At 51.3% G+C, this 18,611-nt stretch overlaps 1 protein-coding gene across 1 annotated transcript in view; it reads left to right on the top strand.

Moving 5' to 3' along the window:
- LOC119963790 overlaps positions 1-18,611 on the top strand; it is a 1,053,439-nt gene that overhangs the window by 702,375 nt on the left and 332,453 nt on the right. The window contains exons 98-100 of the mRNA XM_038793076.1: positions 7,972-8,322; positions 13,286-13,425; positions 14,159-14,291. Coding sequence (XP_038649004.1) covers positions 7,972-8,322; positions 13,286-13,425; positions 14,159-14,291 — 624 coding nt within the window. The remainder of the gene's footprint in view (positions 1-7,971; positions 8,323-13,285; positions 13,426-14,158; positions 14,292-18,611) is intronic.

Genomic DNA, 18,611 nt, shown 5'->3' with positions numbered 1-18,611 from the left:
GGATTAGGCTATTGAGTTGGATGATCAGCCATGATCGTGATGAATGGAGGAGCAGGCTCGAAGGGCCTAAAGGCCTCCTCCTGCTCCGATCTTCTATGTATCTATGTATGTAATATCAGGACATTTGGAAAGTCAAAATGCTACCTATCAGAGTCAGCTTGGTTATATGAAGGACAAATCATGTTTGACTAATTTGCTCGAGTTCTTCAAAGATGAAACAAGCAAAGTGGATAATGGGTATCCTGTAAATATTGTGTATTTGGACTTCCAGAAAATGTTTGATAAGGTGCCGTACAGAAGATTAATTCTCAAGGTTATACCACATGGGTCATTTATTAGCCTAGACTGAAGACTGGCTGACAGACAGGAGACAGAGAGTCGGGATCAATGGGTCTTTTTTGGTTGACAAGTTGTAACTAGTGGGGTGCCACAGGGTTCAGTCCTTGGACCCCAGCTATTTACAATCTATATAAACGGCTTGGATACAGGGATGGAAGGTTCTGTAGCGCAATTTGCATACAACAAAAATAGGTGGGATAGTAAGTTGCAATGAGGAAATGAGAACCTTACAAATGGATATGGACAGGTTAGGGGAGTGGGCCAAATTCTGGCAAATAGAGTTTAACGTGGATAAGTGTGAGGTCATGCATTTTGGTCAGAAAAAGGGGAAGGCAACTTATTATCTAAATGGGGAGAGACTTCGGGGAGCTCCAATGCAGAGGGATCGGGGAGCTCCGATGCAGAGGGATCAGGGAGCTCCGATACAGAGGGATCGGGGAGCTCCGATGCAGAGGGATCGGGGAGCTCCGATGCAGAGGGATCAGGGAGCTCCGATGCAGAGGGATCAGGGAGCTCCGATACAGAGGGATCGGGGAGCTCCGATGCAGAGGGATCAGGGAGCTCCGATACAGAGGGATCGGGGAGCTCCGATGCAGAGGGATCGGGGAGCTCCGATGCCGAGGGATCGGGGAGCTCCGATGCAGAGGGATCGGGGAGCTACGATGCAGAGGGATCGGGGAGCTCCGATGCAGAGGGATCGGGGAGCTCCGATGCAGAGGGATCTGGGAGCTCCGATGCAGAGGGATCGGGGAGCTACGATGCAGAGGGATCGGGAGCTCCGATGCAGAGGGATCGGGGAGCTCCGATGCAGAGGGATGGGGAGCTCCGATGCAGAGGGATCGGGGAGCTCCGATGCAGAGGGATCGGGGAGCTCCGATGCAGAGGGATCGGGGAGCTCCGATGCAGAGGGATCGGGGAGCTCCGATGCAGAGGGATCGGGGAGCTCCGATGCAGAGGGATCGGGGAGCTCCGATGCAGAGGGATCGGGGAGCTCCGATGCAGAGGGATCGGGGAGCTCCGATGCAGAGGGATCGGGGAGCTCCGATGCAGAGGGATCGGGGAGCTCCGATGCAGAGGGATCGGGGAGCCCCGATGCAGAGGGATCGGAGCTTGTGCAGGAGTCACAGAAAACGAGCGTGCGGGTACAGCAGATATTAGAAATGTGAATGGAATGTTGCCATTTATAGCGACGGGAATAGAGTATAAAGGTAAGGATGTATTGTTGCAGCTATACAGGGCATTGGTGAGACCGCATCTGGAGTATTGTGCACAGTTTTGGTCTCCTTATTTTCCAAATGATGAAGTGACATTGGAGGCAGTTCAGAGGAGATTCACTAGATTGATTCCAGAGATAATGGATTTATCGTAGGAAGAGAGATTGAAGAGTTTCGGCCGATACTCTCTCGAGTTTAGAAGAATGAGGGGAGATCAAGTTGAGGTATATAAGATGCTAAAAGGTTTGGATAAAGTAGATGTGGAGCGGATGATTCCTCTTGTGGTGCAGTCTAGAATGAGAGGTCATAGTCTGATGATAAGAGGTAGCAAATTTAAAACTGAGTTAAGGAGAAACTATTACTCCCAAAGGGTTGTGAATCTGTGGAATTCACTCCCCCAGATGCAGTGAATGCTGGGAGAGTGAGTAAATTTAAGGAGGATTTAGGGGAATGTTTAATTGGTAATGGGTTGAAGGGTTATGGAGAATGGGCAGGATGGGGGTGTTGTGGCCAGGATGAGATTGAATGGTGGAGAACTCGCTATGGGCCAAATGGACTAATTCTGCTCCGGTACCTTATGAACTTATGAACGTATGAACTTTAGCCTTAAAACCAACTATTCCAGCAGAACAAAGGGAAGAGCCTCCCTCTGGAAAGTGACCCCCTGTTACTTCTATTTACTCTTCACGCTGTATCCCTCTCTAAACACAATCGAGACAGTGTTGGAATTGAAACCAATCCCTACACATACAAACACCTTTATCCAGCATGAATTTAACTATAGGTTTTACCCTTCCAGACACAGAAACATTAAATTAAACCCACTTAAAAATCTAGCTTATAATGTTGCCAATATAAATATTAATTCCTTAAAACTACCTTTGTTTTCCTGACTTTCCCCATTGCACTACGAAATACCCCCGTGTGAATATTGGGTCCCTGTTGGGGTGCAACACATCCAGCTTGCACAGATCCCATCTACCCAGGATCAGTCCCAAAGTCTCAGCAATTCCCTCCTGAACCATCTCTCCAGCCGCGCATTCATGCGGCCTCGACTACCCCAGATCTCACCAGCATGTGGCACTGGGAGCAATCCTGAGATTGCTACCTTTGAGCTTCTGTTTTTTATTGCCGATGTCCTCTGACCTAAATGTGCCCCCCCCCCACCCCGGCCCCGACTCATTCCCCAACTTTGAATACCCAGTTAGGAGAATTACTGTCACAGCTCACACCTGGGGGATGAATTGAATTTATGTGATGAAATGAAAAGTAGTGGATGTGAAAATGGAGGGAATCCAATCTCCAGGGAGAAGAAAATGAAAATGAAAATCGCTCATTGTCACGAGTAGGCTTCAATGAAGTTACTGTGAAAAGCCCCTAGTCACCACATTACGGCACCTGTCCAGGGAGTCTGGTATGGGAATCAAACCGTGCTGCTGGCCTGCTTGGTCTGCTTTCAAAGCCAACGATTTAGCTCAATGAGCTAAACCAGCCCCTGTGTTTGTCGGGAAGGAAGTTAAACAAATCCCAGAAGAATATTTTCAGATATAATCCAGACCAAAACACACAGGGTGGAGATGGTAAGGGGCGAGTCCAGGACTGATTCCGATAAAGGTGATGTTGAGAAATTGGAATGCATGACCAGGTGAAGCCAGAATACTGTTTAAAATGGAAACATTACTGGATACTGGCTTAATGACAGCACTGAGATCATTCACACACCCTGGGCGGGATTCTCCGTAGCCCTTCGTAACGCGGGTTGCCTGCGAAAAAAATCGGTGTTAATCACTCCGGCGTCGGGGCCTTCTTTAAGGCCGCTATTCTCCGTTCCCGGAGGGGCTAGCAGCTGACTGACGCGATACGCGTCAGTTTCCTCCAGCTGCGGAGTGGTGAGACCCGGCGTATTTTGGAGGAGGAGGAGGAGAGAGACAGACCCGGCAGTTGGGGGTTGGGGGGGGGGGGTGTTCCAGCAGTTGGGGGGGTGTGTGTTCCGGCAGTTGGGGGGGGGGGGGGGGGTGTTCCGGCAGTTGGGGGGGGGGGGGGGTGTTCCGGCAGTTGGGGGGGGGGTGTGTTCCGGCAGTTGGGGGGGTGTGTGTTCCGGCAGTTGGGGGGGGGGGGGTGTGTTCCGGCAGTTGGGGGAGGGGGGGGGAGTGTGTATGTTCCGGCAGTTGGGGGGGGGGGGGGAGTGTGTATGTTCCGGCAGTTGGGGGGGGGGGGGTGTGTGTTCCGGCAGTTGGGGGGGGGGGGGGGGGGTGTCTGTTCCGGCAGTTGGGGGGGGGGGGGTTTGGGGGCAGCGGGCGGGCAGAGAGGGGGGGCGACGGATGCCGGGGGCCAACGCAAACCGTCGCCCCCCCCTCTGTACGCCGCTGCCCCTACCCCAACCCCCCCCCCACCACCCCTACCTCCCTCCCCACCACCCCTACCTCCCTCCCCACCACCCCTACCTCCCTCCCCACCACACCTACCCCCCTCCAACGCCGGGTCTCCCCCCCCCCCAACGCCGGGTCCCCCCCCCTCAACGCCGGGTCCCCCCCTCCCCCACGCCGGTCCCCCCCCCTCCCCCCCACGCCGGTCCCCCCCCTCCCCCAACGCCGGGTCCCCCCCCCTCCCCCAACGCCGGTCCCCCCCCTCCCCCCAACGCCGGGTCCCCCCCCGCTCCCCCACGCCGTGTTCCCCCCCCCCTCCCCCCAACGCCGGGTCCCCCCCCTCCCCCCAACGCCGGGTCCCCCCCCACTCCCCCAACGCCGGGTCCCCCCCCTCCCCCCAACGCCGGGTCCCCCCCCCCCCCCCAACGCCGGGTCCCCCCCCTCCCCCCAACGCCGGGTCCCCCCCCCCCCCCAACGCCGGGTCCCCCCCCTCAATGCCGGTCCCCCCCCCTCAATGCCGGGTCCCTCCCCCCTCAATGCCGGGTCCCCCCCCTCAATGCCGGTACCCACACCCCGTCCCCCTCCCTCTGAAGGCCGGTACCCACACCCTCCCCTCTCTCCTCCTCCTCCCCCCTCCCTCTCTCCTCCTCCTCTCCCCTCCCTCTCTCCTCCTCCTCCCCCCTCCCTCTCTCCTCCTCCTCCCCCCTCCCTCTCTCCTCCTCCCCCCTCCCTCTCTCCTCCTCCCCCCTCCCTCTCTCCTCCCCTCCCCCCTCCCTCTCTCCTCCTCCCTCCCCCCTCCCTCTCTCCTCCCCCTCCCCCCTCCCTCTCCCCCCCCTCCCTCTCTCCTCCCCTCCCCCCCTCCCTCTCTCCTCCCCCTCCCCCCTCCCCCCTCCTCTCTCCTCCTCCCCCCCCTATCTCCTCCTCCCCCCCCTCCCTCTCTCCTCCTCCCCCCCCCTCCCTCTCTCCTCCCTCCCCCCCTCCCTCTCTCCTCCTCCCCCCCCTCCCTCTCTCCTCCTCCCCCCCTCCCTCTCTCCTCCTCCCCCCCTCCCTCTCTCCTCCTCCCCCCCTCCCTCTCTCCTCCTCCCCCCCCTCCCTCTCTCCTCCTCCTCCCCCCTCCCTCTCTCCTCCTCCCCCCCTCCCTCTCTCCTCCTCCCCCCCCTCTCTCCTCCTCCCCCCTCCCTCTCTCCTCCTCCCCCCCTCCCTCTCTCCTCCTCCCCCCCTCCCTCTCTCCTCCTCCCCCCCCCTCTCTCCTCCTCCCCCCTCCCTCTCTCCTCCTCCCCCCCTCCCTCTCTCCTCCTCCCCCCCCTCCCTCTCTCCTCCTCCCCCCCCTCCCTCTCTCCTCCTCCCCCCCTCCCTCTCTCCTCCTCCCCCCTCTCTCCTCCTCCCCCCCCCTCCCTCTCTCCTCCTCCCCCCCTCCCTCTCTCCTCCTCCCCCCCCTCCCTCTCTCCTCCTCCCCCCCCTTCCTTCCTCTGTTAGTGGGGGTGTGGGGGTGCGGCGTTAGTGGGGGTGTGGGGGTGCGGCGTTGGAGGGGGTAGGGGTGGTGAAGGGGGTAGGGGTGGTGAAGGGAGGGGGTTGGGGTAGGGGCAGCTGCGTGCAGAGGGGGGGCGACGGTGCGTTGGCCCCGGGCATCCGTCGCCCCCCTCCTCTGCACGCCGCTGCCCCTACCCCAACCCCCTCCCCTCACCACCCCTACCCCCTTCACCACCCCTACCCCACTCCAACGCCGCACCCCCACACCCCCACTAACGCCGCACCCCCCCCCCCCACTAACAGAGGAAGGAAGGGGGGGGGAGGAGGAGAGAGGGAGGGGGGGGAGGAGGAAGGAAGGGGGGGGGAGGAGGAAGGAAGGGGGGGAGGAGGAGAGAGGGGGGGGTGTGGGTACCGGCCTTCAGAGGGAGGGGGACGGGGTGTGGGTTGCGGCGTTGAGGGTGGGGGGTTGCGGCGTTGAGGGGGGGGATCCGGCGTTGAGGGGGGGGGGGGTTGCGGCGTTGCGAGAGATGGGGGGGTAGGGGTGGTGGGGAGGGGGGTAGGGGTGGTGGGGAGGGGGGTAGGGGCGTTGGAGGGAGGTAGGGGTGGTGAGGGGGGGGTGGTTAGGGTAGGGGGCAGCGGCGTACAGAGGGGGGGGGGCGACGGTGCGTTGGCCCCGGGCATCCGTCGCCCCCCCCTCTCTGCCCGCCGTTGCCCCCAAACCCCCCCGATGCCGCAACCCACCCCCCCGATGGCCGCAACCCCCCGATGGCCGCAACCCACCCCCCCGATGGCCGCAACCCCCCGATGGGCGCAACCCACCCCCCCGATGGCCGCAACCCCCCGATGGCCGCAACCCACCCCCCCCCATGCCCCCCCCCATGCCGCAACCCACTCCCCCGATGCCGCAACCCACCCCCCCGATGCCGCAACCCACTCCCCCGATGGCCGCAACCCCCCGATGGCCGCAACCCACCCCCCCCCATGCCCCCCCCATGCCGCAACCCACTCCCCCGATGCCGCAACCCACCACCCCGATGCCGCAACCCACTCCCCCGATGGCCGCAACCCCCCCGATGGCCGCAACCCACCCCCCCGATGGCCGCAACCCACTCCCCCGATGGCCGCAACCCACCCTCCCGATGCCGCAACCCACTCCCCCGATGGCCGCAACCCCCCGATGGCCGCAACCCACTCCCCCGATGGCCGCAACCCCCCCGATGGCCGCAACCCACCCCCCCGATGGCCGCAACCCACTCCCCCGATGGCCGCAACCCACCCCCCCGATGGCCGCAACCCACTCCCCCCCCCGATGCTGCAAACCACCCCCCCCCGATGCCGCAACCCCCCCCGATGCCGCAACCCACCCCCCCCGATGCCGCAACCCACTCCCCCCATGCCGCAACCCACCCCCCCCGATGCCGCAACCCACCCCCCCCCCGATGCCGCAACCCACCCCCCCCCCCCCGATGCCGCAACCCCCCCCACCCACCCCCCCCCGATGCCGCAACCCACCCCCGACACTGAACGGCGTCAACCATCATCAATGGTTGACGCCGTTTTAAATCAACTGTGATTTTCGCCGACGTGACCCGTGGCCACGTCGGCGGGACTTCGGCCCATCCGGGCCGGAGATTTAAGGTCAGTGCAAATAAAATGAAATCCCGCCGGCGCCAGCTGTTTTCACAGGCTGCCGGCGGGATTTGCACAACGCCGGTTTTTTACCGGCGGGAGAATTCGAAAACCTGCGGGAGCGGAAATAACGTCGCTTCCCGCCAATTCTCCGACCCTGCGTGGGGTCGGAGAATCCCGCCCCCTGTGTGCATTTGTCCTGACTATATCTGAAACTACTGTTCTGGGATTTCATTAACTTCCTCCCTGACAAGTACTGACCTTACCCTGGAAACTGCATTCTCTTTATTGCAGTGTGTGTTTCGGGGGGGTTAACTTCATCCTCAGGGACTGTTGGTCAGTACAGTGGAATGTGAAAGAGTCGCTAAGTTCTGATGCTGCGTTGTCAGTTTGAAAAGTTTGCCAGTGAATGAATTCAGAGCAGCAGGAGGTGCCTGGGCCCCTCAAGCCTGTTCCACCATTCTACACGGCCATGGTGATCTGATTGTCACTGTCTCTCTGTCTGCAGAGGCTGCTGGATCTCCTGAGCCTGTTCCACCATTCTACACGGCCATGGTGATCTGATTGTCACTGTCTCTCTGTCTACAGAGGCTGCTGGGTCCCCTGAGCCTGTTCCACCATTCAACACGACCATGTGATCTGATTGTCACTGTCTGCAGAGGCTGCTGGGTCCCCTGAGCCTGTTCCACCATTCAACACGGCCATGGTGATCTGATTGTCACTGTCTCTCTGTCTCCAGAGACTGCTGGGTCTCCTGAGCGTTCATTCCCAGCATTTACTGAAATCCTGATTGTCAAAATCTGCAGCACTTTGCTTGGGGTTAATTTGAACAAATTAATGAGGATAATAGACAATATCCAGGCATCAATACACAGGAGACTTTATAAACTGCTCTCAGCTTCTATTTTGTATTTTCTAATCTGTTCTGATCTTCAGTTATTTTCTGTTCACAGCTATTGAGCCAGTATTAGTTCTTAACCAATTCCCTCAAGTTGCGAGAGTGCCTGAGGGTGGAACAGTGAAGATGATGTGTGACATGCGGGGCACGAATCCAATATATGTTGTGCCTAAATACGATGTACATTGGAGCCACCCAGGAGAGCGTTACTTTCTAGTGCGTCACTATGCAAGTGGCCAAATTGAACGTGCTAGAGGTGTGTCTCATCGCTTTCAGCCTTCCAGAGATGTTGCCCGTAACAGCTACGTTCTGACAATCAGTGGTCTGACGCTCCGTGACTCCGCTGTCTTTCTCTGTGGGATTTGGGGGAAAATCTATGGAAATGGAACCCGGCTGATTGTAACCAGTAAGTACTGTCTATCTTATATTGCTTTGATTCCATATTGACCATATATTAGAGGAATATGATGGAACATTGCCAGCCTGGGAGGCTGTGACCCAGAGGGAGGAACGATCTGGAAAGAAGCCTGATGTCTGTGAAGTAAAAATGTACAATTTAAACACACACACACAGACGTAAAGCGACAGTGTGAGTGTAAATGTGTGATATCAAAGTTTCACCCCTAAAATCTCTCTGAGCTCCAGAGGGTGTCTGTGATTTTCCCCAACAGATTCCCGGTGGGGATTCGAGATGGATTCTGCCTGAACTGAAAGTGTGAATTTCTGACCTCTCTCTCTCTCTCTCTGTCTCTCCCCAGCTGATTAGAATTAAACTTTACTGTGCGGGTGGTGTGAGGACTCTGCTGGTCTCTGGGCAGGGAAGCTGCTGATGTGGCATCGATAGGTGGGCTACAGAACCTCTGGTCAAACAGGGAAGCTCTCCCACAATGTCCTCCCTGCATGGTTATATCCTGGCTAGCCTTCCCCTCTGCCACTAACATTGCAAACCCTCTTGTTGACCAGCGTGAGCTCCTCCCTTCTCACATCCCCATCTCCTACTCCTGAGTTTGCGGGAATATTGGGCATATCAGATCCAGAGGTGTTCCAGTGGCCGATCTGTGTCAAGAGGGAAGGCCGTGATTGTCACTGTCTATAGAGGCTGCTGGGTCTCCTGAGCCTCTTCCACTGTTCAACAAAAGAACATAAGAACTAGGAGCAGGAGTAGGCCATCTGGCCCCTCGAGTCTGCTCTGCCATTCAATGAGATCATGGCTGATCTTTTATGGACTCAGCTCCACTTTCCGGCCCGAACACCATAACCCTTAATCCCTTTATTTTTCAAAAAACTATCTATCTTTACCTTAAAAACATTCAACGAAGGAGCCTCAACTGCTTCACTGGGCAAGGAATTCCATAGATTCACAACCCTTTGGGTGAAGAAGTTCCTCCTAAACTCAATCCTAAATCTACTTCCCCTTATTTTGAGGCTATGCCCCCTAGTTCTGCTTTCACCCGCCAGTGGAAACAACCTGCCCGCATCTCTCCTGTCTATTCCCTTCATAATTTTTAATGTTTCTATAAGATCCCCCCTCATCCTTCGAAATTCCAATGAGTACAGTCCCAGTCTACTCAACCTCTCCTCGTAATCCAACCCCTTCAGCTCTGGGATTAACATCGTGAATCTCCTCTGCATACCCTCCAGTGCCAGTACATCCTTTCTCAAGTAAGGAGACCAAAACTGAACACAATACTCCAGGTGTGGCCTCACTAACACCTCATACAATTACAGCATAACTTCCCTAGTCTTAAACTCCATCTCTCTAGCAATGAAGGACAAAATTCCATTTGCCTTCTTAATCACCTGTTGCACCTGTAAACCAACTTTCTGTGACTCATGCACTAGCACACCCAGGTCTCTTTGCACAGCAGCATGCTTTAATGTTTTATTGTTTAAATAATAATCCCGTTTGCTGTTAATCCTACCAAAATGGATAACCTCACATTTGTCAACATTGTATTCCATCTGCCAGACCCGAGCCCATTCACTTAACCTATCCAAATCCCTCTGCAGACTTCCGGTATCCTCTGCACTTTTCGCTTTACCACTCATCGTAGTGTCATCTGAAAACTTGGACACATTGCCCTTGGTCCCCAACTCCAAAACATCTATGTAAATTGTGAACAATTGTGGGCCCAACACTGATCCCTGAGGGACACCACTAGCTACTGATTGCCAACCAGAGAAGCAACCATTAATCCCCATTCTTTGAACGTAAGAACATAAGAACATAAGACATAAGAACAATAACGAATAACCAATAACAATAACCAATAATAACCAATCCTCTATCCATGCTACTACTTTACCCTTAATGCCATGCATCTTTATCTTATGCAGCAACCTTTTGTGTGGCAACTTGTCCAAAGCTTTCTGGGAATGCAGATATACCACATCCATTGGCTCCCCGTTATCTACTGCACTGGTAATATCCTCAAAAATTTCCACTAAATTAGTTAGGCATGATCTGCCCTTTATAAACCCATGCTGCGTCTGCCCAATGGGACAATTTCTATCCAGATGCTATTTCTTCCTTGATGATAGTTTCCAGCATCTTCCCCACTACCGACGTTAAGCTCACTGGCCTGTAATTTCCTGCTCTCTGCCTACCTCCTTTTTTAAACAATGGTGTCACGTTTGCTAATTTCCAATCCACCGGGACCACTCCAGAGTCTAGTGAATTTTGGAAAATTTTCACTAGTGCATCTGCGATTTCCCTAGCCATCTCTTTTAGCACTCTGGGATGCATTCCATCAGGGCCAGGAGCCTTGTCTACCTTTAGCCCATTAGCTTGCCCATCACTACCTCCTCAGTGATAACAATCCTTTCAAGGTCCTCACCTGTCATAGCCTCATTTCTATCACTATGAAGACCGACCCAAAACACCTGTTCAGTTCCTCAGCCATTTCCTCATCTCCCAGTATTAAAACTCCCTTCTCATCCTCTAAAGGACCAATATTTACCTTAGTTACTCTTTTTTGCTTTATATATTTGTAAAAACCTTTGCTGCCTGTTTTTATATTCTGAGCAAGTTTACCCTCATACTCTATCTTACTCTTCTTTATAACTTTTTTAGTAGCTTTCTGTTGCCCCCTAAAGATTTCCCAGTCCTCTAGTCTCCCACCAATCTTTGCCACTTTGTTTGCTTTTTCCTTCAATTTGATACTCTCCCTTATTTCCTTAGATATCCACGGCTGATTTTCCCTCTTTCTAACGTCCTTCCTTTTTGTTGGTATAAACCTTTGCTGAGCACTGTGAAAAATCACTTGGAAGGTTCTCCACTGTTCCTCAACTGTTCCACCATAAAGTCTTTGCTTCCAGTCTACCTTAGCTTGTTCTTCTCTCATCCCATTGTAATCCCTTTGTTTAAACACAAAACACCTTCTCACCCTCCATCTGTATTTTAAATTCCACCATTTTGTGAACGCTCCTTCCGAGAGGATCCCTAACTATGAGATCATGAATCAATCCTGTCTCATTACACAGGACAAGATCTAGGACCGCTTGTTCCCTCGTAGGTTCCATTACATACTGTTCTAGGAAACTATCGCGGATCCGTTCTATAAACTCCTCCTCAAGGTTGCCTTGACTGACCTGCTTAAACCAATCGACATGTAAATTAAAATCCCCCATGATAACTGCTGTACCATTTCTACATGCATCAGTTATTTCTTTGTTTATTGCCTGCCCCACCATAACATTACTATTTGGTGGCCGATAGACTACTCCTATCAGTGACTTTTTCACCTTACTATTCCTGATTTCCACCCAAATGGATTCAACCTTATCCTCCATAGCACCGATATCATCCCTAACTATTGCCCGGATGTCATCCTTACATAAAAGAGCTACACCACCTCCCTGACCATCCACTCTGTCCTTCCGAATAGTTTGATACCCTCGGATATTTAACTCCCAGTCGTGATCATCCTTTAACCATGTTTCAGTAATGGCCACTAAATCATAGTCATTCACGATGATTTGCGCCATCAACTCATTTACTTTATTCCGAATACTATGAGCATTCAGGTAAAGTTCACTTATGTTGGTTTTTTTACCTCTGTTTTGAATCTTAACATCTTCAGTTTTACTCCTTTTAGTATTACTGACCTATTCACTGAGCTCCCCTCAGTCACTGTACCTTGTACTGTCACCCTTTTAGATTTTTGACTATGTCTTCTCTGCCTTGCACTTTCCCCCTTACTTCCTTTTGCTTCTGTCCCTGTTTTACTACCTTCCAACTTCCTGCATCGGTTCCCATCCCCCTGCCACATTAGTTTAAACCCTCCCCAACAGCTCTAGCAAACACCCCCCAGACATCAGTTCCAGTCCTACCCAGGTGCAGACCGTCCGGTTTGTACTGGTCCCACCTCCCCCAAAACCGGTCCCAATGCCCCAGTCATTTGAATCCCTCCCTCTTGCACCATCTCTCGAGCCACGCATTCATCCTATCTATCCTGACATTCCTACTCTGACTAGCTCGTGGCACTGGTAGCAATCCTGAGATTACTACCTTTGAGGTCCTACTTTTTAGCTTAACTCCTAACTCCCTGAATTCAGCTTGAAGGACCTCATCCCGTTTTTTACCTATATCGTTGGCGCCTATGTGCACCACGACAGCTGGCTGTTGACCCCCCCCCCCCCCCCCCCCCAGAATGTCCTGCAGCCGCTCCGAGACATCCTTGACCCTTGCACCAGGGAGACAACATACCATCCTGGAGTCTCGATTGCGTCCACAGAACCGCCTGTCTATTCCCCATACGATCAAATCCCCTATCACTATAGCCGTGCCATTTTTCTTTCTGCCCTGTGAACTTGGCTGCTGCTGCCTTCCCCTGGTGAGCCATCTCCCTCAACAGTATCCAAAGCGATATATCTGTTTTGCAGGGAGATGACCGCAGGGGATGCCTGCATTGCCTTCCAACTCTTGGAGGGCCGAAGTACCTGTACTGTTCTATGTTCTGAAGTGACTCAGGACATTTTACTGCAGTAAAGGCACTCTTATCTGTAGTAATCTACGGGAGGCAGGAGTTCCGTCACCACACCAATCTTTATTTACAATAACGATATTGCAGGAGCAGCTACAAACAGTGCTGCTAGTAGTCCAGTCAACTTAAGACTCTCACAAAGCCTACACAGGTGATTATATGGGCCCCCTCAATGAGCTATCATTGAGGGAGCACATACTCCAATTGGCCAACCAATAAAGCCAATTGGAGTTCATTACATATCAATGTAAGTTGTTTGTGATCAGTGCCAGTGTCTCAAATCTTTGGTCAGATATCCTCCATATCACCATCATTTCAACTCTGTCAGATTCTGTTACCTTTCTGCTACATGTGTACATTTAAGGTCTCATTCTTCTCCCACAGGGACGACAGGAGTACCATCAAACCTACGTTTCTCAGACATCACGAGGAAAGGTTTCCGGGTGGACTGGGATCATGGATCAAAGGAGGCGGACCAGTACAGAATCAGCTGGGTTCCATCTGCAGGAGGGGACAAAAAAGAGGTGATGAAATCCATACTTTCTGCTTCTGTGTAGCTCCAGCTGATTTTTAAATTTGCCTTGCAACATGCGAGTGTGAAGCAAAACCGCTGTCAGACAGATCTGTATATGTATGAAAATGTTCCTCCTTTCCAGCAACGATGTTTCATTGCATCCTTGTAATCCTTACCACACTTGCTAATGAGTTGCATTCTCTGTTGGTCGTGGGGGCATGATCACACTGAAAACAGCAGGTATTTTCCATTCCCAACAGGGACACGCAAAGACACGGGCAGGACTGGAAAATTTGGAGATCGGCCAATACTCAATTGGGTGGGATGAGCTCTTTGAACCGTAACCTGCAGAAACATCAGCGCATTCTTTCTGAATGGTATTACTGTACTAGAAGGTGATCAGAAAACTGCTTTCCGCACGGACCATATGCTCTTTAGTATTGAGATGTTGGGCTCAGTTGCCCACTCAAAGAAGAGCATTTGCGTAATGAACAAAACAGTCCAAATTAGTTCATTCCTTCAATTGAATTTTCTGCATAAATACTCCACATGACCATGAGGGAATGCCACTGGGAAAAGTGGCTGCAGCTAAGGGTTGGTAAAGGATTTTAAGGTCCTTGCGGCCCCCTGAGTGATATCAAATTCAAACATACCCATTTAATTAAGGGAATCAGTTTGCAGAAAACAAATTGGTTTCAAGCACTGAACGTATCTTGACCTTTGCTTTATGCCTATTCTTCCAGATTATTAAACATGCCAATGAGGATAGCCACGTTTTTGATAACCTGGATCCTGACACCAAATATAATGTTTCCCTTACTGCCATCTACCCAGACAAGACGGAAAGTACTGACCTCTTAGGATCCGAGCGTACATGTAAGTCTTTAGTATATAAAAATCTCCATTAGTCTTTTCTACCCCCTTACCAATTATCTTCAAATATTGAAAAGAGGACAAAGTGACATGGAAAGCACATGCTGCATATTGTGATGTGCAGCAGATCACAATGTCCTTCAGGATGGGGTGTGGGGTTAGTATGTTCCCCTGGATTCTCTGCTTCTGCTGTAGCAAAGTGTATCTATTGGCTTCATTGGCTAGCCTGCTTGTGTCCAATATTCCTGGGCCAGACAGCACCTTCAGCCAGAAAAATCTATAAAACCATAGAATTCCGACAGTGTAGAAGGAGACTATTTGGCCTTGTGTGTCTGCACCAACCCTCTGAAAGAGCAACCGAAATAGGCCCACTTCCCTGCCCAATCCCTGAAACCCCACCTAACCGGCACATCTGGGAATATTTAGCATGACCAATCCACCTAATGTGCACATCTTTGGACTGTGGGAGGAAATCGGTTGACCCAGAGGAAACCCACAAAGACACGGAGAGAACGTACAAGTGCCACACAGACAACCTACCGAGGCAGGAATTGAACCCAGTTCTCTGGCGCTGTGAGGCAGCAGTGATAACCCAACCCCTGATTAATCTATGCCTCCCTCAACTTGCCTCCTCTTTTATTGATGGACCCGCTTCCCCAACCCCTTATCTATTCCTTATAGAAAAATGATTGGCCTCACCCCATTTCCCCACTACCTGGGCGTAACTTGTCTATACAAAGGGAAATAACAATCATATTTGTATTTATCTAACACAGTTTAACAGTCTCAAGTAACTTTACTGGATGATATCAGCAGATTGATAGTCATTTCAGTTAAACTAGTGATGTTAGTTTTTAGAGAACTTGAACCAATATTGGCCCATCCCGTTTTGCTGAAGGTGAAAGGGGTGGCATGCGGCACAGTGGCTAGCACTGGGACTGCGGCACTGAGAAGACAGAGGGTGGTGATGGATGGAAAATTTTCAGACTGGAGACCAGTTACCAGCGGTGTACCACCGGGTCTGTGCTGGGTCCTCTGCTTTTTGCCGTACCAGCCTCCCCGAACAGGCGCCGGATTGTGGCGACTAGGGGCTTTTCACAGAAACTTTATTTGAAGCCTACATGTGACAATAAGCGATTTTCATTTCATTTTCATTTCATTTAATTTCATTTGTGACTTTTATCAATGACTTGGAGGAGGGGGCTGAAGGCTGGGTCAGTAAATTTGCTGATGACACAAAGATTGGTGGAGTTATGGATCAGGTCGGCAGCACGGTAGCATTGAGGATAGCACAATCGCTTCACAGCTCCAGGGTCCTAGGTTCGATTCCAGCTTGGGTCACTGTCTGTGCGGAGTCTGCACATCCTTCCCGTGTGTGCGTGGGTTTCCTCCGGGTGCTCCGGTTTCCTCCCACAGTCCAAAGATGTGCAGGTTTGGTGGATTGGCCATGCTAAATTGTCCTTAGTGTCCAAAATTGCCCTTAGTGTTGGGTGGGGTTACTGGGTTATGGGGATAGGGTGGAGGTGTTGACCTTGGGTAGGGTGCTCTTTACAAGAGCCGGTGCATACTCGATGGGCCGAATGGCCTCCTTCTGCACTGTAAATGCTATGAAATCTAGGTGCAGGGCTGTTGTAGGCTGCAAAGAGACATTGATAGGATGCAGCGCAGGGCTGAAAAATGGCAGATGGAGTTTAACCCTGATAAGTGGGAGGTGATTCATTTTGGTAGAAAAAAATTTAATGCAGATTTCAGGGTCAACGGCAGGGTTCTGAGGAATGTGGAGGAACAGAGAGATCTTGGGATTCATGTCCACAGATCTCTGAAGGTTGCCACTCAAGTGGATAGAGCTGTGAAGAAGGCTTATAGTGTGTTAGCGTTTATTAACGGGGGGCTTGAGTCTAAGAGCCGCGGGGTTATGCTGCAACTATTCCTCACCCCGCTGAGACCACATTTGGAGCATTGTGTGCAGTTCTGGTCACTTCATTACAGGAAGGATGTGGAAGCATTGGAAAGGGTGCAAAGGAGATTTACCAGGATGCTGCCTGAATTGCAGAATAGGTCTTATGAGGAAAGGTTGAGGGAGCTAGGGCTTTTCTCTTTGGAGCGGAGGTGGATGAGAGGCAACATAATAGTGACTGAGAAAATGATGAGGGGGTTAGATACAGTGGACATTCAGAGACTATTTCCTCAGGTGGATGTAGCTGTTACAAGGGGGCATAGTTATACGATTCAGGATGGGAGATATGGGAGGGATGTCCGAGGGAGGTTCTTTACTCAGAGATTGGTTAGGGTGTGTAATGTACTGCCTGCTGTGATAGTGAAGTCAGACACTTTAGGAACTTTCAAGCGTTTATTGCATAGGAACATGGAGCAGACCAGAATGACATGGAGTGGCATAGCTTAATCTTGGTTTCGGTTAAAATAAAAAATCTTAATAAACATCATTTATTTTAAAAAATCTTGGTTTCGGACAATGCTCGGCACAACATTGAGGCTGAAGGGCCTGTTCTGTATTGCACTGTTCTATGTTCCATGTTCTTTGAGGAGCCGGTTCGAACCCCGGCCCTGGTCACTGTCCGTGTCAAGTTTTCAAATTCTCCCCATGTCTGCGTGGGTTTCACCCCCACAATCCAAAGACGTGCAGGGTATGTGGACTGGCCACACTAAATTCTCCCTCAATTAAAAAAAACTAAATTTGGGTCCACTCAAATTTTTTTACAAGATAAGGAAGGTGAAAGGGAAAATAGAATCAACCACAGTAAACTAGCCTGTATTTTATGGAATGTTACCCTATTGACTCGCAAAATTCCTCAACGTCGTACTTGATAAATACCGAACTATTCGGATGGACTGACTGGATGTAAGGGTGGTGTAACTCTGTTATTTATGGATGACATCCGGGCAATAGTAAGGGATGACATCAGTGCTAGGGAGAATAAGATTGAATCCATTTGGGTGGAAATTAGGAATAGTAAGGCGAAAAAGTCACTGATAGGAGGAGTCTATAGGCCACCAAATAGTAACAATATGGTGGGGCAGGCAATAAACAAAGAAATAACTGATGCATGTAGAAATGGTACAGTCGTTATCATGGGGGACTTTAATCTACATGTTGATTGGTATAACCAGGTCGGTCAAGGCAGCCTGGAGAAGGAGATAACAGAATGTATCCATGATAGTTTCCAAGAACAGTATGTAATGGAACCTACAAAGGAACAAGCGGTCCTAGGTCTGATTCTGTGTAATGAGAGAGGATTGACTAATGATCTGATAGTTAGGGATCATCTTGGAAGGAGCGATCACAATATGATTGAATTTAAAATACAGATGGAGGGTGAGAAGGTGAAATCAAAGACTCGTGTTTTGTGCTCAAACAAAGCAGATTACAATGGGATGAAAGAAGAGCTAGCGAAAGTAGACTAGGAGCAAAGACTTTATGGTGAAACCATTGATGAACAGTGGAGAACCTGCCAAGCGATTTTTCACTGTGCTCAGCAAAGGTTTATACCAACAAAAAGGAAGGTTGGGCGAAAGAGGGAAAGTCGCCAATGGATACCTAAGGAAATAAGGGAAAGAATCAAATTGAAAGAAAAAGCACACAAACTGGCAAAGATTAGTGGGAGACCAGAGGACTGGGAAATCTTTAGGGGGCTGCAGAAAGCTACTAAAAAAACTATAAAGACGAGTAAGATAGATTATGAGAGTAAACGTGCTCAGAATATAAAAACAAGTAGTAAATGTTTCTGCAAATATATAGAAAAAAAAGAGTGGCAAAGGTAAATATTGGACCTTTAGAGGATGAGAAGGGAGATTTATTAATGGGAGATGAGGAAATGGCTGAGGAACTGAACAGGTTTTTTGGGTCGGACTTCACGGTGGAAGTCACACATAACATCCAGTGACTGATAGAAATGAGGCAATGACAGGTGAGGACCTTGAGATGATTGTTATCACAAAGGAGGTAGTTATGGGCAAGCTAATGGGGCTAAAGGTTAGACTCTGGGATGGTCCTGGTGGATTGGAAATTAGCAAACGTGACACCACTGTTTAAAAAAGGTGGTAGGCAAAGAGCGGGTAATTATGGGCCAGTTAGCTCAACTTCGGTAGTAGGGAACATGCTGGAATCTATCAACAAAGAAGAAATAGCGAGGCATCTGGATAGAAATTGTCCCATTGGGCAGACACAGCATGGGTTCATAGAGAGCAGCTCGTGGCTTACTAATTTTGTGGAATTCTTTGAGGGCATACTAGTGAGGTAGATAACGCGACGCCAATGGATGTGGTATATCTGGATTTCCAGAAAGCCTTTGATGAGGTGCCACA

The sequence above is a fragment of the Scyliorhinus canicula genome, chromosome 3, assembly GCF_902713615.1.
Source record: "Scyliorhinus canicula chromosome 3, sScyCan1.1, whole genome shotgun sequence".
NCBI classification, from domain to species: Eukaryota; Metazoa; Chordata; class Chondrichthyes; order Carcharhiniformes; family Scyliorhinidae; genus Scyliorhinus; species Scyliorhinus canicula.
The sequence above is the reverse complement of the archived record's forward strand: the minus strand, read 5'-3'. Positions and strand labels throughout refer to the sequence as shown.